Source organism: Rhinoderma darwinii, chromosome 2 (assembly GCF_050947455.1).
Source record: "Rhinoderma darwinii isolate aRhiDar2 chromosome 2, aRhiDar2.hap1, whole genome shotgun sequence".
Taxonomy (NCBI): Eukaryota; Metazoa; Chordata; class Amphibia; order Anura; family Rhinodermatidae; genus Rhinoderma; species Rhinoderma darwinii.
The window spans coordinates 279,460,589-279,486,793 of record NC_134688.1 but is presented as its reverse complement, the minus strand read 5'-3'; the positions used below and the strand labels follow the sequence as shown (position 1 = coordinate 279,486,793).

Genomic DNA, 26,205 nt, shown 5'->3' with positions numbered 1-26,205 from the left:
TGCACTAAGAACCTCCCTATTTGTAAGTAGATTTAGCTTTAGTGCATATTTATTTATATTTAGTGGTTTAGGTGGCATTAGTGTTCGCAGGGTGCTGTCGCCATTTTTTGTCTGCTGTATTTCTGCAGTCACAGGTGTTCTTGCACCTGCATACATTTTGTATCATTTAGTTGGAATGTGCTGTTCAACTTTTTGTTGTGTTTATGTGATCCATATATGTGGGGTTAGTGACTGCCTCCACTTGTTGTTCTTGCACTCCTCCCATTCTGCCCTGGGTGATTTTAATCAGTTCAATGCTGGATCCTACCATCCCCAGGTATATATGTAGGCTTAGTCCCAGTTCTGGGTGTATGTGCAGCGTAGGTTCCCACCTTACAGAGGTCGCCTTGTCGTGGCAGGTGGGCTAACACTTTTTGATCAAAATGTGCACTAAGAACCTCCCTATTTGTAAGTAGATTTAGCTTTAGTGCATATTTATTTATATTTAGTGGTTTAGGTGGCATTAGTGTTCGCAGGGTGCTGTCGCCATTTTTTGTCTGCTATATCCTGTGGATATGTCATAAATGTCCTTCATGGGAAAACCCCTTTAAGTAATACAGGAGAAAATAATTTGTCAAAGCAAGTAGTATATCCATCTTAGGCTTCATTCACATCTGCGTCGGGACTCTGTTCCTGGGTTCCATTTGAGCTTTCCGTCAGCGGAAGCATGAACGGAATCCAAACTGAAACCATAGGTTTCCGTTTGCATCACAATTGATTTCAATGGTGACGGTTTCGGTGCAAATGGTTCCTTCGTTCTGACGGAATCAATACCGTAGTCGACTGCATTATTCATTCCGTCAAACGCACGCACGCGCACACACCATTATCAGTGGGGTGAGAAATAAAACTTTTCAGGAAGCTGCAGCACATTTGTGTGTGTCTTTTTCACTCTGCTCCTGCTCCCCCTCTCCTCCTCATAGACTTATATTGACAGTGTGTCTGTATCTGGCTCACTCTCTCTCTGCTCCCTCCTGCTCCAGCCCCCCCTCTCCATTGACTTCTATGGGCAGGCAGTGAAGTGAAACACCCCCACCTTCTGCAGTCCATCAATTCTGCTATGTAACCAGGGATGGATTTTGCTTTAAAACAGTGGGGGGACAGCAGATTAGAGGAAGGGAGACAGCTAGTGGCAGTAACTTTACACAGAATTTGCATGGATAAAACAACTAAATTTTAACAGTAAGTAAATTACAAAAGTTTATCTATATCAGGTATACTATTAGATAAGCATAAGTGGTTTGAAAAATAAGTGTCTATTTAAATAACACTATTTGGTAGAATGCTGTCTTTTTGATTATACTAGTGCATAATATGGCAAGAACAACTAGGCAAAGAGGAGTCAGTTCAGAAAATGACAACAAATAGTATAAACTTTAAAGCGCTATGATAAAACAGCTTCTCATAAATCACCACAGGTAAGAAACGGTTGGCAGCTGCAGAGACTATTAAAACAGTAAGGCCTCATGCACACGAACGAGCTTTTACGGCCGCAATTCCCCCGAAAATCCACGGGAGAATTGCGGCCCCATTCATTTCTATGGGGCCATGCACACGACCGTAGTTTTTACGGTCCATGCATGGCCCGGGAGCCCGTAGCGCAGAAAGAATGGACCTGTTTTATTACGGCCGTCTTCTGCGGTCCAGGCTCATTGAAAATAATGGCCGCGGCCATGTGCATGTCCCGTGATTTGCGGGCGGCTCGCGGCTGACAGTCCGCAGCCGGCCGACCCGAAAATCACGGCCGTGCACATGGCTACAGTCGTGTGCATGAGGCCTATACAGTAAATAGGAAATCTGAAATATAAATATATTGGGGTTATCTGAAAGGCACAGCTAGAGGAGGAGCATCAGAGCAGATATGAGTCCGCGAGGTGCTTGGTGTAGCATATAAAGGTGATAGAACCCCTAACTGCCTGTCATGTGTCTGACCATCGACCACTGGTAGCGCCTCCACCCAGCTTCCTGCCTTCTGTGTGTGCTCGTGGGCCGCTATTCCTGCTCTTATTTGTTGAGCGCACTACCAGTGGCCCTCTGCTCTCCTATGCATTGGTAACACATCTCTTGCTACAAGAGCTGCATGACTGCACAGAGAGGTGCAGCCGCTGTGCCTGTTTTTCCTCAAAGTGTGGTCAGAGGCAACTGCCTTGGATTTTCCTTGGCCCAGCCACACAGGAATGGAGCGAGTAAAATAACTATTTACTGGGGAATGCGGAGATTGCACAGCGAGATGTGGAGTGATGACATATGTATGTAGTTCTGCAGAGAGCTGCTTGAAATGACTGTTTATGAGAGACATTTGCATTGAATACCATGAAATAGTTCAAGTCTATGGGGTAACAACAGCTGGTTATGTGATAAAGCTATTGCTTTGACTGTTTGCCCAAACACCTCAGAAAGTTTAGCAAAAAAAGGAGGTTAATGGCAACCCTAAAATAAAAAAACAACTTAATTTACTAGAAAAGGCTGGCCATCAGAAAAAGATTTAATAAATCAGTATTACTCAATCCACAGTGAAGGATAGTATGTCCATATACATTGGACCATGAGTAATATTCAGAAAGATGGCTGGTAGTCAGAGCTTGCAAAAGAAAGCGTGCAAAAGAATCATATACAGATGTGTCCTCCCTTAAAGAGGCTCTGTCACCAGATTTTGCAACCCCTATCTGCTATTGCAGCAGATAGGCGCTGCAATGTAGATTACAGTAACGTTTTTATTTTTAAAAAACGAGCATTTTTGGCCAAGTTATGACCATTTTTGTAATTATGCAAATGAGGCTTGCAAAAGTCCAAGTGGGTGTGTTTAAAAGTAAAAGTCCAAGTGGGCGTGTATTATGTGCGTACATCGGGGCGTTTTTAATACTTTTACTAGCTGGGCGCTGTGAAGAGAAGTAACATCCTCTTCTCTTCAGAACGCCCAGCTTGTGACAGTGCAGATCTGTGACGTCACTCACAGGTCCTGCATCGTGACGGCCACATCGGCAGCAGAGGCTACAGTTGATTCTGCAGCAGCATCAGCGTTTGCAGGTAAGATCGACTTGGCATAACTACAAAAATGGTCATAACTTGGCCAAAAATGCTCGTTTTTTTAAAATAAAAACGTTACTGTAATCTACATTGCAGCGCCTATCTGCTGCTATAGCAGATAGGGGTTGCAAAATCTGGTGACAGAGCCTCTTTAACTTATCTCTAAACCCGATATACCTGTATCCAGAGCTGTACGGTGCAAGATGTTAAACATGTATCAAAAAGTATGCTTCTGACAGATGCCATCCGTCAGCTATACATCGCCCATAGACTACCATGTTAAAATAAATATATACTTTTTTTTTTTTACTGGTGGCTGTGACAGATGCAATCAGTCGCCCAAAGACTCCCATGTTAAACCCCCCCCCCCCCCCATTTAATGTATGCATCTTTTTTACTGGATGGAGCAAGATTGTATTGAAATGCTAACGTGCAAATTGGATAACTTAAAGCAATTTAAGAATAGCTAAAGGGAATCGGTCACCAAATTTACGCTTTCCTATCTGAGGGCCGCATAAGGTAGTGCCAGAAGCTGATTCTAACACTTGTCAATGATCAGTAGTTTTTATTTAAAAAAAACACTTTCTCATGCGGCCATTATTTTTGAGGTGCGGTAAGCCCCGCCGAACGGCCTATGATTCGCAAATTTCTCCATATAGTACTTTGGGATGCCTATGGAATCAGGGTCTCTAGTACTACTTTATGCTGCCCTCTGATAGGGCAGCATAAACCTGGTGACAGATTCCCTATAACGACCTGGCCTATTTTGGCCTTAATGACGAAGCATTCTTTTTTGTTTTTTTCATCATCCCATTCCAAAGGTCATAACCTTTTTATTTTTCCATCAGCCGTAGGACAGGGGCGGGCTAGGCCGGAGGGCATATGCCACCCTGGCCAGTTAACCAGTAGACATTTAGGGCCACACCAACTTGAGTCCTGGACCCTGCGTGCGCGACTGCAATAGGGCCCACTGCGCAGTGCCCTGGACTCAATTGTGTCCGCGTCCTAAGGACGCGGATACAACTGACAGGACTGGCGAGGCAAAGCCACCTTCTGTTCCCTTCTCGCCATTCGGTGCTTTTTTTGTAATGCAGGCAGAGCGATGATCTCATTGTGCCACCTGCGTCGTTACACAAGAATAGGTCTGGTCAAAAGAGACTAGGCCTGCATCGCTGGAGAAGGGGTCAGCATGGGAACGGGGACAGGTGACATTATCTACATTGGTGCTGTGGCACTGTCTACAGGGGCACTATCTATATGGGCACTGTGGCACTATCTACATAAGAAAGATCTGCAGAGGGCACAAAGAAGCATTATCACTGTGTGGAGGCACGGTTAATGAGGGGCATTTTTAATGCGTCAAGCACCAAGGAATCAATATTACTGTTTGGGATACTGCGGATGGCGAGTTTGTTTATAGGATTGGGTATAAGTGGGGAGGATGCTGGTAAAGCGAAGAACCAACATGTCTGTGTCAAATTCTTCAGACGTAAGTCATGGCTGGAAGAAGTCATCATGGCGGTCTGGGCCGGATGAAGAAGAAAAGGTAAGAGAACAACTCCCATGAGAAAAGACGTCACCTGTGAGTCATTGGATTTAGAGGAGCGGTCACCTCTCCTGACATGTCTGTTAGAGTAAATCCTTCTATTCCCCATGAGACAGCAATTCAGGAGCATCTTTACTTGGAACTCTGTGTTGTGACGTCCCTCTGTCGTTCCTCCTGGAAATGTATGAATAAGGCCTGGCCTACATGGAGACTTTAACTAACGCAACTATTTAATTTTAACTATGGAGGCAGCTGTCAATCAATAGTTAAAACCAATCACAAATTCTATACAAAGTCTCTGTTTAGCCCAGGCCTAATTGACAACTGGTTGTTACCATTCCCCTGGACAATAGGACGTTTCCCTACACAGTGTGATACGGTCAGCGATGATTAAATACTGTAATTTTATTCATACATTTCCCGGAGGAATGGCACAATGCAGAGTTCTAAGAAAAAATGCTCCAGATTTGTTATTCCATGGGGAATACAATTATTTACTAAAACAGACATCTCAGGTGACAAATACTCATTGCTATATATTTTGCCTGTAGGGGTATGTTCACATGCAAAACGAAAAACAGCTGTAAAATATGGAGCTGTTTTCAAGGGAAAACCGCCTCTGATTTTCAGCCGTTTTTTACGCATCAAACGTTTTGTGAAGCATTATTTGCGGCCGTTTTTGGAGCTGTTTTTCTATTTAATACAATGAAAAACGGCTCCAAAAATGGCTCAAGAAGTAACATGCACTTCTTTTTATGGGGCGTTTTTTCAAACAGCCGCGTAAAAAAACACTCAGTTGGAATGAAATGCTGTTTTTCCCATTGAAATCAATTGACAGATGTTTGGAGGCGTTCAGCTTCCATTTTTCGGGGCAGAAAATAAGCCGTGTGAACATAGCCTAACTGTGACTAATCAGTGCTGTATTTTCTTGTATGGTGTGCAGCGTGACAATACTCTGCAGACCATCTGTGTAGTACTGGTATCGGACCACTGTGTAGTCTGTAGAGTAATAAAACTGCAGAGCGCTGTGTAGAACTAGTATCTACCAAATAGAATACCAAAATAGAAATGTTATGCTTATTTTAATTATTTCCCACATATATGCTGAATGATAATACATATATGCTGAATGATAATACATATATGCTGAATGATAATACATATATGATTGAATGTTGATCATTAGGGCACTTGTGCTTTCTTATTATAATCTATTACGTATATTGACAGTACTTATAGTACATCTGTTTCTTGTGGGTATGAGTCTATCATGACGTCACAAGTAGTAATGAGAATAGACCCACTGAACTTGTAAGCCCCCATGTATGGAACTGTAGATCTATCAGTGAAACTGCATATATCATTGATTGTATCAATGAGACCTCCAGGCATTCTTGTAATGGAAGTTATTGTTATGGGGATTTCTGTGTCAGCTCTTGTACTCCATGTCACCCTGCTGCTTCTGATTGATGCATTAGTGGACATGGTTTATTTGAGTTATTTTCCTATGTTCTTTCTTACTTTTGTAAAAATGCTTATTCAATACTCCATATTTGAATAAATTCTGTAGTCCGCGCACGCGCGTAGTGGCTGGAACACAAGTTCTATGTTTGCGCATGCGCAATAGCGATTTCCCTGGTGTTTGCGTTCCTTTTGACCGGATTTCCGGTTTTGAACGCCATCTTGGATCACACACGGCAGAGACGCGCGAACGCTGAGCCTAGGATGCATGTGGGACGGGTAATGTACAAAACTTTTTGATTTATAAATCATATTTATGTACTGAAATTGATTGGCCTCTGCCCTGCCCCAATATAGCCATAATTGCTTCTTAACTCACTCTGTATCACTTTTAAAGATATGTTCACATTCGTTATGAAATGCATATTTATATTCACTATGTAAACAGAACGTTTTAAAGACACTCTGTCACCACATTATAAGTGCCCTATCTCATACATAAGAAGATCGGCGCTATAATGTAGGTGACAGCAGTGCTTTTTATTTAGAAAAACAATCTATTTTCCCCACTTTATTAGCGATTTTAGATTTATGCTAATGAGTTGCTTAATGCCCAAGTGGGCGTATTTTTACTTTAGACCAAGTGGGCGTTGTACAGGGGAGTGTATGACGCTGACCAATCAGCATCATGCACTCCTCTCCATTCATTTAGGCAGCGCATAGGGATCCGTTTTAGATCACTATGTACGGTCTTATACTAACACATTAACAATACTGAAGTGTTTAGACAGTGAATAGACATTCCACGGGATGTCTATTCACAATCTCTGCACTTCGTTACTGTTTCTGTGGTAGTTACAGCAGAGCAAAGCGTAATCTCGCTGTAACCTGTCATTTACCGCGTAATCTCGCGAGATTACGCTTCCTCTGCTGTAACTACCACAGACAGAGTAACGAAGTGAAGAGATTGTGAATAGACATCCCATGGAATGTCTATTTACTGTCTAAACACTTCAGTATCGTAAGGCTGGCTTCACGCGAGCATGTTACGTCCGTAATGGACAGAACGTATTTCGGCCGCAAGTCCCGGACCGAATACACTGCAGGGAGCCGGGCTCCTAGAATCATAGTTATGTACGATGCTAGGAGTCCCTGCCTCTCCGTGGAACTACTGCCCCGTACTGAAAGCATGATTACAGTACGGGCAGTTGTTCTGCAGCGAGGCAGGGACTCCTAGCGTCGTAAGAGAGAGAGCGAGCGAGAGAGAGAGCGCGAGAGAGCGAGACTTCAATTTGCATGGCCGTATCGGATTTGGATCAACGATTAGTGGGATGCGTCACGTTTTCTGCTTCATGGAACGGATGGATGTTGACGTGTCAGGCGAGAAACATCAGAGAACAAACACCCTGCAACCATTGCTGGAAGAACACAAGCTGGTGGTGGCAGCGAATCCATAGTTGCAGATCACGTCCACCCATACTTGCGGTTTGTCTTCCCTGGGGCAGACGGACTCTTCCAGCAAGACAATGCAACATGTCACATGGCTAGAAATGTCTGACAGTGGTTGGACAAGCACAACCAAGACTTCCAAGTAATTCCCTGGCCCTCTAATTCCACCGGCATCTGAACCCACTTGAGCATCTGTGGGACCACCTCGATCGTCTTGTTTGCTCTATGGATCCTCCCCCACGCAGCGTCCGGCAAATGTGGGATGCACTTCAGTCAGCATGGCTCCAGGTACCTGAGGCAACCAACAGCGCCTTATTCTGTCACTCCCAGCCCGTCTAGCTGCTGTCCGTGCTGCACACAGCGGTTGCTAAGATATTAGCTGGTGGTTAGAATAATGTGACTCGACCGTGTATATAGTAATTCGGGGGGGGGGGGGGAGGTGCGTCTCTAACATGCATGTTATTTATAGTAATGGGGAGCCCCTAGCATGGATCTATATATAGTAATGGGGGGGGGGGGTCTCTGACATGCATGTAATATATAGTAACGGGGAGCCCCTAGCATGAATGTTATCTATAGTAATGGGAGGGGAGGGGCGGGTCTCTACATGCATGTTATATATAGTAAGGTGGGATTTATAATCACAGGATCAGGAACCAGTACTTTATTGTTCCTGATCCCTCTGTTGCTAGCAGCTTAATCATGTATCTAAGATTGCAAATTCGTGTGCGATTCCAACGTCACAACCGTCTTTCAATAGCGGCTGAATATAAAGCGCAGTTACCTCTGCCATACAGCAGATGGAGGTAAACTGGTTAAGGATGGGCCGCCTCTCATGTGCCTGCTGTGCGCTTGCCGCCTAATATTTGACATCCAGCCCCCCTGCGAAACGAGTTGACATTTTTAAAAGCATCATCTTTAGGTACATATTAAAGAGGCTCTGTCACCAGATTTTGCAACCCCTATCTGCTATTGCAGCAGATAGGCGCTGCAATGTAGATTACAGTAACGTTTTTATTTTTAAAAAACGAGCATTTTTGGCCAAGTTATGACCATTTTTGTAGTTATGCAAATGAGGCTTGCAAAAGTCCAAGTGGGTGTGTTTAAAAGTAAAAGTCCAAGTGGGTGTGTATTATGTGCGTACATCGGGGCGTTTTTAATACTTTCACTAGCTGGGCGCTCTGATGAGAAGTAACATCCTCTTCTCTTCAGAACGCCCAGCTTGTGACAGTGCAGATCTGTGACGTCACTCACAGGTCCTGCATCGTGACGGCCACATCGGCACCAGAGGCTACAGTTGATTCTGCAGCAGCATCAGCGTTTGCAGGTAAGTCGATCTTACCTGCAAACGCTGATGCTGCTGCAGAATCAACTGTAGCCTCTGCTGCCGATGTGGCCGTCACGATGCAGGACCTGTGAGTGACGTCACAGATCTGCACTGTCACAAGCTGGGCGTTCTGAAGAGAAGAGGATGTTACTTCTCTTCACAGCGCCCAGCTAGTAAAAGTATTAAAAACGCCCCGATGTACGCACCTAATACACGCCCACTTGGACTTTTACTTTTAAACACACCCACTTGGACTTTTGCAAGCCTCATTTACATAATTACAAAAATGGTCATAACTTGGCCAAAAATGCTCGTTTTTTAAAAATAAAAACGTTACTGTAATCTACATTGCAGCGCCTATCTGCTGCAATAGCAGATAGGGGTTGCAAAATCTGGTGACAGAGCCTCTTTAAATACATACAAATAATATGAATTGGTTTTTTTTTAAACTTACCTACAGCAGTCTTCTCCCCTGTACCACAATAGAAACTAGACGTCAATGAAAAATAATTTCCTTAGAGCATGTTCACACGGCGCTCAAAAAAAACACAGAGTTGTAAACGTGTCAATTACATTAGCATTTCTTGTGAAGCGCTTTTTAAAATACAGGCGTTTCTCGCGTGTTTTTTTGCACATAATTAGGACTCCCACAGACTATCGGAACATTTGGTGCGTTTCACGCACCAAAAAATTGACCCAACGCCTCTTTTTTATGCAACGCGTTTTTTTTTAACGGTCGTCTAAAAAAAGTGCATTGTATGTACTAACCGCGTGCTTTACCATTGGTGTAAATGTGAAGTTTAATCAAGCGTGTGTTTTCTGGTGCATAAAATCGGCCAAAAACCACGTAAAATACACGCCTTGTGAACCTGTCAATTGAAAAGTCATTCATCACAGGGTCTTCCCTCTTGACTCATCATTCTTAGCCTTTTGGTGCATCCTATATCTGCCAGCTACCATTTGTAAAATTACTTCCAAAATGGCAGTCGGACACTAGTTGACTTTTTGAAGACACCTCTTCCTTGGCTTATAGCCACAAATAGGGAGGAGGGGGGGGGGGGTGTGAGACTCCCTCCCACATTTACAGCAGCTGTAAGTCAGGTTACTTTACCCGACTCACCTTTCTGTAATTCTGGGAAGTGCTCCCTCTTGTGGCAAACATAGGAAAACATGGCAAATTTTATTTGATTTTTTTAAATCAAACCAGTTTTTATTGATCGTACAACATACATTATAAATCTCATGTATATCTATTCAATTCCAACAATCAATACATTTTCAGTTTTGTACAAAATATTCAGTTACATTTAACATAACTCCCCCTTCCCTCCAACCGAACTCCCCCCCCCCCCCCGCAGTATCTCCTTCTTTCCCTGGCTCGTACAATTTCTCTCCCGCATCATACTGATATATTCATAAGCGATCTGATCATGTCTCCTCAATCTGCCTCCTACCTCCCTGCCGTGCCATAGTTATGTATCCACTTTCCCCATTGTTTATCATGTTTGTGTGTTGCTCCTCGTTTCAGATATATCCGATGTTCTAACGACACCGTGTGATTAACATATCCTACCAGTTCAGACACCTCCGGGGGATCCGCGTTCAGCCAATATTTTGCTATTAGCTTCCTAGCGTGGTATAAAACTTTTTTAATAGCCAGTAATTCAGCCCCATCTCCTCCCTCCTCCCCCATACAGCCCAACATAAAGATCTTAGGTTCCAACGGGAAATCCCTCCCATATACTCTCGCTACCATGCCTCCAACCTCCTTCCAGTAGTCATTCAGCATCGGACAGTCCCAGAACATATGTTTTATGTCTGCCCCATCAAACGAACACCTGGGACATTCCTTAGTTGGTCTGAGCCGCATTTGCCATAACACCTTAGGCGTCCTATACACCCTATGCAGGAGAAAAAGTTGTGACCGCCTATGTGCTACATTAATGGACAGCATTTTGGGCGATTCGAGTATCTCCTCCCACTCTTCATCTGTTATAGTCCCCACATCTTCTTCCCATTTGCGTCTGATCTCCCCCATCGGATCTCCAAGGAATTTGGAAAGTAATGTACTATATATCACAGAGATAATCCCCTTAGTGTCCTTTGCCCCCAATACCTGTTCCATCACTCCCATAGTGGAGCAGCTCAAGTCCACCGACCTACCCTGGGCCTGTGCTGCGTGACGCAACTGGAGGTACTGATAGAACATCCGATGTGGGAGTCCAAACTCCTCCTGCAATTGTGAGAACAATTTGAGACTTCCTCCCTCATATAACTGGTATACATATCTGACCCCTGCTTGTTCCCATTCCTGAAAGCCTGCCAAGATACAAAATTCCCATAGGTATGGATTGTCCCATAGAGGCATATAATTGGAGCACCCAGTAACGCCCAGTATTTTTTTGCATTCCCACCAGATCCTATGTATCAATAGCAAAGTTGGTTTCCCTTTCGCCTCCCTCCGCAACTTATGAGACTCCATGGCCTCCAGTATATCCGTGCACTGACTCAAATAATACACCAGTTTCCCACTAGAGTCCCACTCTTCCCTATTCTTCCAACCTTTAAAGTGTTGCACTTGGGCTGCTAGATAATACATCCACACATTTGGAATAGCCAATCCTCCCTGGTCTGTTGGTAATTGTAATTTTTCCAATTTAATCCCCCTTTTCCACACCAAGTCCCTAAACAAATTATGTATTCTCCTGAACCAGTACTTAGGCAACCACACTGGGGCATTATGCACAACATAAAGAACCTGAGGCATCAGAATCATTTTAATCAGGTTTGCTCTTCCTAGCGCTGAAATTGGTAGCCCAAGCCATATTCTAGTCTTTTCTTTTAGTTTGTCCAATAATGGTTTTACATTCAGTGCGACAAAATCCTGCACCCTTGCCGAGACCGTAATCCCCAGATATTTAAATTCCTTAACACAAGGTATATCAATTCCCCCCCCCCCCCCCCTGCAGTGGCACCTCTAATGACTTGAGTGGCAATAATGCCGACTTGCTCCAATTAATTTGCAACCCTGAAAATTTACCAAACCGTTCCAATACGGTCATTATCACCGGCAGTGATCGGTCTATCTCTCCCAGGAACAGTAAAATATCATCCGCATATAGTGCAATGCGTTCCTCCAGGTTCCCACATCAAAACCCTTCTATACCCGGATGTTGCCTTACTATGCTTGCCAGAGGTTCGATCGCTAGAGCGAATAGTAACGGGGAAAGTGGACATCCCTGACGCGTCCCCCTCCCTAATCTAAAAGAGTCTGACATCCTTCCATTGGCTCTGATTCTAGCCACCGGTTCCTCATACAACAATTTTACCCATGTTATAAAATTTCTCCCAAAACCAAACCGCTCCAAAACAGCCCACAAATACCCCCACTCCACGCTGTCAAATGCCTTGGCAGCGTCTAAGGACAGCACTGCTCTACACTGCGCATCTGCAGCATCTGTCTTTCAAGAATATTCAAGAATAATCTTCGTATACTAATCGCTGTAGATCTTGATGGCATGAATCCCGACTGATCCGGGCCCACTACTTTAGTTACCACTCTTGTCACCCTGTTAGCCAGAGCCTTTGCCAAAATTTTAACATCAGCGGGCAGCAGGGATATTGGTCTATAAGAATCTGGCTGTGTTCGATCTTTCCCCTCCTTGGGAATGACCACTATTGCTGCTTCATACATAGTCTGCGGTAATCGCCCCCTGGTAAAACTATCTTGGAACACCTCCAACAACTCTGGCAGAAGCTCCCCCCCATATGTTTTGTACAGCTCAGTAGGTATTCCGTCCATCCCTGGAGCCTTTTCATTTGCCATAGAGCTCACCGCCTCCTGCAATTCCTCCAAAGTAATTGGCTCCTCAAGCCACTCTCTCTCCTCCTCCCCCAGAGTAACCCACGTCATTTCCGCCAAATAGTCTGTCAGAAGATCTTCTGAATAATCTACCCTCGTGCGATACAGCTCAGTGTAAAAGGACTTCAACACTCCCAGTATACCCCCTGTTTCTCCCACCAGTGTCCCGTCTTTATCCTGCAATTGGTGGATGAACGCACCCTCCCGCTGGGGCCTAGCCATATTTGCCAACAATCTACCCGTCATTTCTCCCTCCTCATAGTATTTTTGTTGTAAAAACAACCTTTTATTAGCTGCTTGTTCCAGCTGATGTTCCTTTAGTAGTTTTTGGGCGACCTTCCACTGGGCCAAAGTTTCTACTGTATTATTAGCGATATGATTCTCCTCGGTTAACGTCACCCTTCCCCTCAGATGTTCTCCCACCTGTCTTGATTTATTCTTTATGATCGTGATCTCCCGAATATACACCCCCCTTATATTTGCTTTCATAGCGTCCCATAGGATATCCATAGGAACCGTACCTTTATTATACTCAAAGTACTCCTGCAGGCTCGTATTTATTATCTCCTCCCCCACTAGGTGTATCCAGAACGGATTTAGCCTCCAGTGCAGTCTTAGCCCCCCCATCTGTGGGCTGGTTCGGACCTTCAGTATCATCGGGGAGTGATCAGACAATGACCTTGGCAGATATTCCACCCCCTCCACCCACTCAATCCCTAACCCGTTACTAAACATCAAATCTATTCTGGATAATGACCCATAGGTAGATGACACACAAGAATATTGTGTAGTAGAGGGCCATTTTGCTCGCCAAATATCTGTATACCCAACCTCCGTCATATATTTCCCAAACCGCGTCAGAGAAGCCTCTCCTACCCCCCCCCCCTTTTGGAAATTTATCGCACCTTTTATCCATTACGTTGTTGAAATCTCCCATTAGTATAGTCGGAACCATAGGCCAACTAGCCAACCTCTCCAACACTTCTCTTATTGGAACCACAGAGTATGGGGGAGGTACATATAGTACTACGATTATACATTCCCAGTTAAACAGTTTACAATGTACCCCTACATATCTACCCTCTCCATCTCTAAAGGAAGCCAAACAGCAAAAAGGTAAATCCCTATGAACCAGGAGACTAACCCCCCTCGAGTATGTGGAATGAAAGGAGTGGAAACTGTGCCTAATCCAAGCCCTATGTGCCTGTTGCACAGTATCAGCGGTAAGATGCGTTTCCTGTAATCCCATCACACCAGCAGACTGTCCTTTCAGGAAATCGAATATAGCTCGCCGTTTTGTTACCTCCCCCATACCTCTCACATTCCATGACAAAAGATTTACCCTACCCCCCATCTAGCCATTTTTTTTATCTGACAGTGGCAATTACCGTTGAATCCAGTGTCCATCAGAGCATACTGCATTTCAAACTCCCTTTCCCTCCAAAACCTTTTCCCCCCTCCGCCCACCTCCCTAACCCACCCAACTTTACATAAACTTACCCTCCAAAGAGGGCCCGGGCTGGTGAAGAAACCTCCACCAATGTGACTATTCAGCTTCCCATTCACATTGCAGAAATACATCTCTTCCCGCAATATAAACCTAAGAACCACAAACCTCCCGCCACCTTACCACAATAGACATATAGCATTTCTGTGACTCAGATAACTGATATTTCAATTAAACTGACAGTTCTGTCTCCCCCTCTCACCATTATAGACATATAAACTGCAGACCCACATTAGAACAACAAATAAATGCAGAAACCAGTGCCTTATTCCTCTGCGCAGCTCATCCTTCTTCTTTTTCATAAAAATCAGAGTCCCCCCTTCAGCCATCCACCTGATGATCACACCGCATCTTCCCCTCGATCCTGACGAAGGCGATCTTCGTGACTATCCAGCCATCTCAGCGCATCTTTTGAGTTCTCAAAAAATTGTACGGATCCCAGCGCCGCAACCCGAAGCTTCGCCGGGTACAGCATTGAATATTGAACACGCAGATTCCTCAGTCGTCGTTTAATATCCATAAATTGCATCCTTCTTTTCTGAACCTCTGTAGAAAAATCTGGGTAAAATGACACTTTCACACCATTCACCCGTATATCTTGCTTTTCCCGGGCCTGCCGAAGAATTAAATCTCTGTCTTTATAATGAAGCAACTTTACCAACACAGGTCTTGGCGGCCGTCCAGGTGGGCCAGGGCGAGATGGTACTCTATGGGCTCTTTCCACCGCAAACAGTGGGGTCAGCGACTCCTTACCAAACACCTCCAGTAGCCATTTTTCAAAATAGGAATCCGGGTTGGACCCTTCTACTTTTTCAGGAATTCCCACCATCCTCACATTATTTCGACGTAGGCGATTCTCCAGATCATCAGCTTTAGATAACAGGTAATTAACATCCACAGCTACCGCATTTACATCCCTCCTCATGGGCAGCATTCTGTCTTCCAATTCGCTGACCCTGCCTTCCACCGCTGTTGTTCGTTCCGAAACTTTCTGTAGATCGTGACGTATAATGGAGATATCCTCCTTAATTCCGCCCACCTGGCAGGTAAGTTTAGCTAGCGTGGCATTACACAGGCTTACCGCCGAAAAAACATCCGCCAGCGTGGGTCCAGGCTTATTCAAGCTTTGTGAGCCTCGATCCAGCCCTCCTCCTGAGCTGCCTGCAGCATCTTCTCCATTCTCCTCCTCTGACTCCATCTGTGCCCTCAGCGGTTCATACCTAGACCCTGAGCGGCCTGTCTGCTCTTTCCCTCCGTCTGACATCTCTCCATCAGCAGCTGCCTTCATGGGTATCTTTCTGGCAAAGCGCTCCAGCCGGGATGCCGCCGCCCCTCTCAAATCCCTGCTCTCTGCCATCATGCACGTGTCGGCGCCATCTTGTAAGCGCAGCTCACCGTCCTCTGCCGCCTTAGACTTTCTGGAACGGGTCATTACAGCCTCCAACAGCTCCAGAGTCGTGTCCACAGATTCTCCTTCTCCCCTCTCTGCACAGGTATGTCTCCGTTAGGAGAGTTCAGCCACAGGATATGTACCAGGATATCGGCAGCGGGAGCTCCGGTTCCTGCGTCCGCTCACATATGGCGCTAAGCCACGCCCCCATGGCAAATTTTTATTTCTTTTTTAATACTTCCCAGCTTGTGGAAGAAAAAAAAAAAAAAATACACCAAAATAACTATAAAAAATATATAATATAAACAAGTAACATACTTATTTTTTTTTCCATTCGCTACACATTCCCCTTAATGATCGCAAGGCCTCCAGCCCTAGTCCAGACAAGCAGCCTCAAGCCAGGACACTCCTGTCATCATGCTTCACAGTTGGGATGAGTTTTGGTGTTCGTGTGCAGTGTTCTTTTTCCTTCAAATATATCATTGTGCATTTGTACTTAAAAGTTCCACTTCTGTCTCATCTGTCCATAGAGCATTTTCCCAGAAATATTGTAGAACATCCATGTGGTCTTAAGCAAACGGAGACGGGCTGCAATGTTTTACAGCAGCGGCTTTCTTTGTGGTATTCTTTCAGGAACAACATTCTTGTTGTGTTTTTCTAATAGTGGACATATGAATAGTTTTTTTTTTTACCATTTGTAGTTTTCAGTAGGTCTTTTGTTGTTCCTATTGTTTTCTTGCTCACCACTTTCAGGATTACTTGTGCTCTTGAATTAATCTTAACAGGACACCCACTCCGAGGGAGTAGCATCAGTCCTGAATTTTTCCTTTGCAGACAATTTGTAGATTTTTACAGCTTCACGTGTCTATATAGGACGTCTTCTTAAAGTTGTTTGCTTCAAGACAGGTTCACACTAACCAACCTGTCTTGAGAACAACAGATTTGCCAGCAACCAGGCTTTGTGTGCCTTTATTAATGGGCCAAGCCCCTGTGAAACCCACACTTAAGTCTCATCTCCTTAATTGAAACACTGTTTGCCAATTAGCTCTTGGAGAAGTCATTAAAGGAACAGTGTCACGAAAAAAAATTTTTTTACATCAGTTTGATTTCAGTGCTTTATTAAAAACTTTTATATTTATTTGTGTTTGTGTTTTACTTTTTTTTTATTTTTACACTTTTTCTTCCCTATGGGGGCTGCCATTTTTTTTCCCATTTCTGTATGTGTCGATTAACGACACATACAGACATGGAATACTGCAGCTACAGTCCCATAGCGAATGCGAACGGGGCCCGTTCCAACCACTATGGTGTACGCGGTCTGTGTGGGAACGGCGCATGCGCTGCTCCCACACAGTCCAAGTTGAACTGTGCGGGAACGGCGCATGCGCCGCTCCCACACAGTCCAAGTTGAACTGTGCGCCGTCCGGCGCCATTTTCCTGTAGACCGGAAGTCGCGGCCGGACAGTAAGATTACTACTTCCGGTCGCGGCTTACGGACTTGTGCACTTGGAGCGGCGGTAGCAGACGGAGGGGACGGACCGGAGGGAGCGGCGGCGACTGGAGCAGGTAAGTGATTTCTGTGTATGTAAGTGTTTACTGTGTGTTTACTAGTGTATGTTAACCTACTACACTGTGTGTTAGCTCAAAAAATGGCGACACAGTGTAGGAGGTTTGACCGTTCAATCCCCTCATTTCTCCCGGCACTAGCCAGGATATAGGAGGGGGGGATTCTGAGAGCTCACTAGAGCGAGTGAGTTTTCCCAAATTTTGCAGCATAAAGCAATGTGGTTGCTTTACCACATGCAATGCTGCAATTTTGGGAATTGCTCCATCTAGTGACCAGCACTGGGAAATATTATAAATTAGAATCTAATTTATAATATTTCCTGACTCGTGAAAAAAATAAAAAAAATTAGAACAATGTTTAATCACCTATGCACTAACTGTTTAACTAAAAAAAAAAAAAATTTTTTCTTCTAGTAACACATTCCCTTTAAGAGAAAGGTTCACTTAATTTTTGTCTCTGCACTGTTGATTTTTACTCAATGTGCTCAATAAAAGACTAACAATACAGCGGTTTGTGTGTTCTTAGTTTTGTTAGATTGTGTTTGTTATCCAATTCAGAATTATAACCAAATCAACCCACATTTTATTAGTAATCACTTTTTTCCTTCACCCATGATAGCACCCCTGAGAGCTATAGTGCGAAATACACCTCCCAAAGCTTAGATCATTGTCAGAAAATAATTTAAGCTTATAGTGCCTGAAGAATGTGTGTGGAGAGCTCCCTCGGACTGTGTCGCCATTTTTTGAGCTAACACACAGTGTAGAAGGTTAACATACAGTAGTAAACACACTGAAACACGAACATACATAGAAATAACTTACCTGCTCCAGTCGCCGCCGCTCCCTCCGGTCCATCCGCTCCGTCTGCTGCCGCTGCTCCATGTGCACAAGTCCAGAAGCCGCGACCGGAAGTAGTAATCTTACTGTCCGGCCGCGACTTCCGGTCCACAGGAAAATGGCGCCGGACGGCGCGCATTTCAAATTGAACTGTGTGGGAGCGGCGTACACGATAGTGGATGGAACGGGCCCCGTTCGCAGTCCCTATGGGACTGGAGCTGCCGTATTCCATGTCTGTATGTGTCGTTAATCGACACATACAGAAATGGAAAAAAAAATGGCAGCCCCCATAGGGAAGAAAAAGAGTAAAAATAAAAAAAAAGTAACACACAAACACACAAATTAATCCAAACGTTTTTAATAAAGCACTAACATCTTTAACATATTAAAAACATTTTTGGGGTGACACTGTTCCTTTAAGGGACTTCATAGAACCTTTTTCAAGGAGGAACATACCTATACCATAATTTTATTCAGACATATTTAACAAAGTAGTTTAGTATAGGCTTGGGCCAACATTTTACCACAAGCAATACATTCTTTAAACACAATTTTTGCCTTTTTCCGGTACCGCTTTGGAATTCTATAAGAGTGCATAAAATAGAAATAAGAGATCTTATCCAACCATGCAAGTAGATATCAAATATACCCTTCTTCCTCAGAATACCAGGCTAGACATCATGGAGGAGTCCGTGGGGTCAGTGCAGGACTCTCCATTATCTGCTTCAGACATGCTGGAAATGGCACTAGGGTATTGTTTTTCAGTCTATTCCATTGGCTGTAGGACCCTTCTTACGCCCATTTGTAATCTGCTCTAATAAGCCCCTACTTACGGCAGGGCCACCTCTTGCTGCAGCCTACTATCTGTTCGTCCAAAAATAGTGTACGGCAATAAAGAGCTAACCAGGTATCATGGCCAAGACCAACCATCATGGATGAACGTCCCAAGAGGAGAGAACGTTTTTTTTGTTGTTTTTTAAAAAAAAGTGAACAAAAACACCCTGCCAGGTCTGGAGGACAATGAACCTGTACTTTGACTTCTAAGGCATAGTGTGGCAGAAGTCACTGTGCATGGAAGGAGAAGAGCTGAGCTGTTGTCATTACCTTTTATCAAAAGGTGTGAACCTGTGTTATCTGGCTCCAGCTTTATAATAAATGTGTTATCTTGCATGTAATGGTAAAGAGATGACTACTGACCTCACCTCCAGTCTAACCAGCACAAGCTGAAAAGTGATCTGTATAAAATAGGTGTTACCCTATTGTAAGGGCTCATTGGCCAGTATGAATGCTGCAAGATTTCAGGATTCATTTTTTTTCTCACTATAGTGACATGGAAAAACCTGGACCTAGTATACATGAATTAAGAAAAAAAAATATTCTAAATAAGAGACCAGTGTGGTTATTTAACCCACATTGTGAATTCCAAAATGGTACAAATTAAAACATTATTTTATAATAGTTCAGAGTTTTATGGATGCGGCAATACAAATGTTAAATTTAATTTATGACTTTATAGATAAAAATAAAAATTCCCATTATTTTTTTTCCATGGATGCTATAGACCGTGGCATCAAAGTGGTTAAATGGTAACGTACAGCCGACACCCGCTGAGTATGGAATGGGGTCAGCCCATGAGACTGCTGAATACTCTCACATTAGAGACCGTTCCATACAGTTACATAATGCGTTGTTAGGAAGTTAAAGGCAATGCTCTTTAAGTCCCTCAGAGCCTGGCCTATTTTTATCATTTAGGACTCTATTCTCATATTACAAGAGCCATAACTTCTTGTCAACAGTCACATGAAGGCTTGTTTTTTGCGGGACGATTTGTATTTTAAATATCACTGTAATGGGTTAAAAGGCTACACAATGTATTGTATAACTTTTATTAAGCGTGTGCAAGTGTAGGTTAGAAAAAATATGGCATTATCAAACTTCGTTTTTTTTTTGTGTTTTTTTTTAAAGGGTAACTAAACGTTCAAACTTCTGACATGTTATAGTGACATGTCAGAAGTTTTGATTGGTGAGGGTCCGAGCACGGAGACGCCCACCAATCGCTAAAGCGAAGTGCTTGTGTGAGCGCTGAGCCACTTAGTTTCTGTTCAGCTTTTATAGGATATAAAATATATGACATGCTGTGAGTTTCACGCAACAGACATTCGCTACGTGAAAAAACTCATGCATGTGTGAATAGCCCCATTGAAATCAATAGGTTCGTGCGCTGTTTCAACGCACAGCACACGGACGAGAATCATGCTGGTCTGAATGAGCCCTTAGCATGATTTTTTTCACTGGAAAGGACAAAGTTTAAAGGCCTGTGCACATCACCGTTGCCCTTCCGTTGAGGGGTTCCGTCGGGTTAACCCCTCAATGGAAAGGCAAATTGAAACCTCAGCTTCCGTTTCCCTCACCATTGAACTCAATCTTTGACGGAAACCTAGCTAATGGTTTCCGTCTGTCACAGTTGTGACAGGTTTCCGTTGTTTCGGACGGAATCAATAGCGCAGTCGACTGCGCTATTGATTCCGTCAAAACAACGGAACCGAAACTATTAGGTGTCTGTCAAAGATTAAGTTCAATGGTGAGGGAAACAGAAGTGGAGGTTTCAATTTGCCTTTCCACTGAGGGGTTAACGCAATGGAAACCTCAGACGGAACCCCTCAGAGGAAACGAACGCGGATGTGAACACAGCCTAAGGTGGACTACAAATAAGAAGAAAACACACACATTTCAGAAGCTACAAATATTTACTTCAATGTGCAATCCTGCAACAACATGATGAGAACTTTACTTGTCACACCTCAAAAGCCAATAAAATGTGCTAAAATACAACCTATCACAACTTATTTATAAAAATGAATTAAACCACATTTACAAATATCCTTCATTATTTAAAAGTAGAAAATAATACATCATGAGTAGTTGTTTTTTTTTCTTTTTTCATTTCTCTGAATGAGATTCAATTATTGTAAATATACAAAAATTAAAAACAAAAACGTTTTCGCACACATTTGTTTCATTTAAATGACCCTCACCCCTGTATCCTCCTTACCATGTAAATAAAGATGGTGTTGTGAAACATTCATGAATCCCATGGTTTCAGATCCAAACAAACAGAAGATGGGTTACACCCCTGATGCTTGTAGCTGGAATCTCTGACTATAACAGACATAGTGACAGATGGAAAGTGACAGATGCGGGGATATGATCTATATCATTAGTAAGCAGTAATACAGGTGACACACTAAATTTGAACTATGGTGAATCACATGATTTGCCACCAACACGGAGTGTTAACCTAATAGTATATCACTTCCCGGAACTAAAAAAAGACAAAGATGAAAAGCACAATGACTTTACCAGTCGTTGACACCTACAGAAGTATTTTAAAATCCAATATGTGTACTGCAAGCTATAGCACCCGTGTGTCCTACTTATTACATGGCTGCCAAGTCCTCAGACACCAACGCCATGACCAGTCTTCTAAAGCTACATTTCCAGTGTTTCCAATGTAATGGTCACATTTATTATTCACAGTATACAAATAACTTCCAGATGAACTAAATTCATTTGAAATCTTCAATAAGATTTTTTGAACTTTCCAGCTATGTGAAGGCCCCTTTCATTCATGTATTTTTCAATCCATTATAAAAATTGCGTGTAGAAAAACTGGTTGTTCTGTTAAAGCGATGGTCATAACTAGTGTCTGAAAGTTATTTTTGCCAGGTCTCTGAGGAGACAGTCCAGGGGCGGGGGCATCTTTTGGAAACTTGCTGGTTTACGGTGGAAAAAAATAAAATATATATCTTCTCTGTCCATGGTCCCAATTAAAGGCTTGCAATAAAGACCTGAAAAGACAAGCATTGGATAGTTTTCTTATTTGGAAAAGGCCTGAAATGATACGAGTGCTTATACCTGTTGTGATGCCATAATGGAATATAGAAGAATAAAATATATATTTTTTTTAATTTTTAAAAATTATATCTATCTATACACACACACACACACACACTTCTCAATTAATTAGAATATCAAAAAGTTAAATTATTTCAGTAATTCAATTCAAAAAGTGAGACTCGTATTCTATAGATTCATTACACACAGTCATCTATTTCCAGCATTTTTTTTCTTTTAATGTTGAGAATTATGGCTAAGACTTCATGCACACGACCGCGCCCGTAATTACGGACACGGCCGGCCGAGGGCAGTCAGACGGTTTTACGGGCAGTGCTCCCATTATAAAGTATAGATGTACAGTCCGTAAAATAAAAAAATAGGACATGCGTAATTTAAAAAATTATTTTTAATACCGAAATGTAGGCCTACTGAAAAGTATGTACAGTATATGCAGTCAATACTTTGTCGGGGCTCCTCTTGCATGAATTACTGCATCAATGTGGCGTAGCATGGAGGCGATCAGCCTGTGGCACTGCTGAGGGGTTACGGAAGCCCAGGTTGTATGATAGCGGCCTTCAGCTCGTCTGCATTGTTGGGTCTGGTGTCTCTCATCTTCTTCTTCATAATACACTATAGATTCTCTATAGGGTTTAGGTCAGGTGAGTTTGCTGGCCAATCAAGCACAGTGATACTTTGGTTATTAAACCAGGTATTGGTACTTTTGGCAGTGTGGGCAGGTGCCAAGTCCTGCTGGAAAATGAAATCAGCATCTCCATAAAGCTTGTCAGCAGAGGGAAGCATGAAGTACTCGAAAATTTCCTGGTAGACGGCTGGACTCACTCTGGACTTGATATAACGCAGTGGACCAACACCAGCAGATGATATGGCCCCTAAACCATCACTGACTGTGGAAACTTCACACTGGACCGCAAGCAACTTGGATTGACGCCTCTCCACTCTCCCTCCAGACTCTGGGACCGAGATTACCAAATGAAATACAAAATTTACTGTCATCTGAAAACAGGACTTTGTACCACTGAGCACCAGTGTTGGTCCACTGTGTTATATCAAGTCCAGAGTGAGCGCAGAGTCTACCAGGATATTTTCGAGCACTTCATGCTTCCCTCTGCTGACAAGCTTTATGGAGATGCTGATTTAATTTTCCAGTAGGACTTGGCACCTGCCCACACTGCCAAGAGTACCAATACCTGGTGCAATAACCACAGTATCACTGTGCTTGATTGGCCAGAAAACTCACCTGACCTAAACCCTATAGAGAATCTATGGGGTATTGTCAGGAGGAAGATGAGACACCAGACCCAACAATGCAGACGAGCTGAAGGCCGCTATCATACAACCTGGGCTTCCATAACACCTCAGCAGTGCCACAGGCTGATCACCTCCATGCCACGCCGCATTGATGCAGTAATTCATGTAAAAGGAGCCCCGACCAAGCACTGAGGGCATATACTGTACAGACTTTTCAGTAGGCCAACATTTCGGTATTAAAAATCATTTTTGAAATTGGGCTTATATAATATTCTAATTATTTGAGACACTAAATTTAGGCTTTTCATTAACTGTTAGATATAATCATCAGCATTACAAGGAAAAAATGCTGGAAATACATCACTCTGTGTGTAATGAATCTATAGAATATATGAGTTTCACTATTTTAATTGAATTACTGAAATCAACTTTTGGATGATATTCTAATTCATGGAGTAGGACTAGTATATACACACACACTGCAATAGTCAATGTGAAAGCTGTATATCTCTCAGGGTGTCTTTACATACTTCATAATGCATATGATGTGTCTATTTCTTTATTGCATGTCTATTCACTAATGGTCTTGGAAAAAAAAATATATAATAAATTCGAACCACATTTACACTTGGCTTTCCTCAATATTGCGTTAAAATTAAAATTGTAGTTACATGGTACGGTGGCGAGGCATCATTGGTTCGATTGTCAGACCATTTATCAATTGTAAGATCTGTAAATCACTGTCTGCAAATGCAATTTTTAGCATTTCTGAAGATTATGAGGATTCACATGTTGAGACAATCGTAAATAATTCTAATTTACTGCAATAAATCTGTCAGGCTCTAAAGTTAAAACAATGCACAGCCATTTAACAGTAGTGAATGGCATAATTGTTGTACTTCGCGTTATGTAATGGCACACACACACACACACACACACACACACACACACACGCACACTTTTACCAGAGGCTATGATTCGACATGACCAGAGATTAATATTTCGGATAGCAGAATTTTAGAAAGCAGGCACATAGTTTACCATTGTACTGGTCAGCGAAACATGTCAATTGGATAAAACCTTTCACTCATCTGTACCTTTGATATGACATTTGATGCCTACCTTTTGTATTTATTACTCTGCTATTTCGGTCTCCTGATGAACCACCACCTTGGTCACTGACATGTCTGGGTGTTGCTCCTTTGCCTCTTTAATAGCTTGTACCAGGACCTAAGCACATGTAAAACACTTAGAAATAACCAAAAGACAATAGGGTGCTTTTTATATTCTTAAAGATGCCATTTGATATTCTGAATCGTTAAGATATATTAACATGCGGCATATTTGTTGTATAAATTTCTGCGATTGTACAACTCATCCAGTTGCGTAACTACTGCTGTAGCAGACATAGCGGCTGCTATAGGGCCCATGCTACCCAGCCTGACCCATAACATTATGGGCTGGGCAAAATGGGCCCCTCATTACAGGTTGCGTCACTAGCACCGGGCAACCGGGACGCAGATACATTGAACACTGTTGCAGAGCAGGGAGCTAGCTAACTAGGCTACAGGCAACATTAGGCCTGCAACCTATAAGGCGCAGGGACAGGATCCCTGCGCAGGCCGGCGTGATGACGTGATCATCATGCCAGCCTACGCAAGGGTCACGTCTCAGGCCGCTGAGGAGGCTGTGAACCAGCTCCGTTCGTCACGGGAACGGGGCTAGGTGAGTATAAGTTTTTTTTATTTGTTTGGAGTGGTGCCATCTACATGGGGGGGCCTCCCGTAGCTGTGTTGCACTATGTACAAGGGGGGGGGGGCGCTGTGTGGGGCACTATGTACAAGGGGGGGGCTGTGCATGGCACTATGTACAACTGGGCATTGTGTGGCACTATGTACAAGGGGGGTATGTGGCACTATCTACAGGGGTGTGTCCCGGTGCTTTAAGCTTCGGGTCATTTTTTAAATAACTATTATGACTATAAAACAACATAATTAACCGGGTTCAGGTCTGGGCTTTTTTGAGCCTTCAGGATTAGATACAGTTTAGCCATTTTTAGAAAGCGTTAGTTAAACCGATAGAACTTTTTTAGTTGTTGGGCTAGCGACGTGATTTTTGTGATGTTTTTTCATTAGACAATCCAGTGACTGACTGCCGGAGACCTGACATTCAGCCGCCAGATCGCTCGGGCAGCAAGGTAAAACCCACGCCTAAATAGTTTATGACGCGGGTTTTAAGGACCCCGACCGTCGGTCGTATATACACAGCCAGCGGTCGGGAACTGGTTAAGTAATAACAAATGTCATAATATCCGTGTTTAACTGTTTGTTACAATTTTTGTAACCCTGCAACCAAAGGTTAATAAAAGTACACTGGTGGCCTAACAATTTTTTTTACATTGCACACAGAACGGATAAATGTTCATTGTTCGGGGGGCCCAGTGTTTCCTATTTAAGCCCCTGTATTCATCTGAATGGATCTTGCAGAAATCCAAGCTCACAACTGCAGAAAGAACTTCACTTGGATAATAAATGAAAGGAATTTTTATGTAACAAATCTGCTGCATGTGAACTCACCCTTCTATGACTAAACCACCCACTGGTATTTTGCTAAATTACCTGGTCATGGTCCAAGTCTCCATCACCTGTAATTACTATCCTTTTTTCTATTCGAGTTTCTGAGATGCCTCCTTTCACGGTCTGAAAGAGAGGAAATAAAGTCGGTTTAGACAAAATAAATCTAACCTAAAAGTAAACTGGCTACTACTACGGTGTAAGACATTGCAAGCAGCATGGACGAACAAGTCATTTAATATTTATTTTAAAGGAGACCTATCATACGCAAATGTAAAACTACATGTCAAACACGTACAGAGAAAACAACCTCTGTAAAGTCAAAATATTTAATAAATTGGCAAATAAATAGGTACTGGAGAGTTATGGGAGAACATATGACAATGCTTCAGGTATTGTAGGTAGTGTTGCCATCAATGCACCTATTAAAAACACATCACCGTTTATATCTGCAC

The 26,205-nt window shown here is 43.1% G+C and overlaps 1 protein-coding gene across 12 annotated transcripts in view; it reads right to left on the bottom strand.

Moving 5' to 3' along the window:
- Positions 1–20,739: 20,739 nt before the first annotated feature.
- The window catches only part of LOC142742998 (protein 4.1-like), a 161,229-nt gene continuing 155,763 nt past the window's right edge, over positions 20,740–26,205 (bottom strand). For all 12 annotated transcript variants that reach the window (XM_075853323.1, XM_075853314.1, XM_075853313.1 and 9 more), the window contains 3 exons: positions 25,796–25,876; positions 24,300–24,407; positions 20,740–21,859 (listed from right to left, as the gene is read on the bottom strand). In XM_075853323.1, the coding sequence (XP_075709438.1) occupies positions 24,312–24,407; positions 25,796–25,876 (177 nt within the window). In that variant the 3' untranslated portion in view covers positions 20,740–21,859; positions 24,300–24,311. The remainder of the gene's footprint in view (positions 21,860–24,299; positions 24,408–25,795; positions 25,877–26,205) is intronic.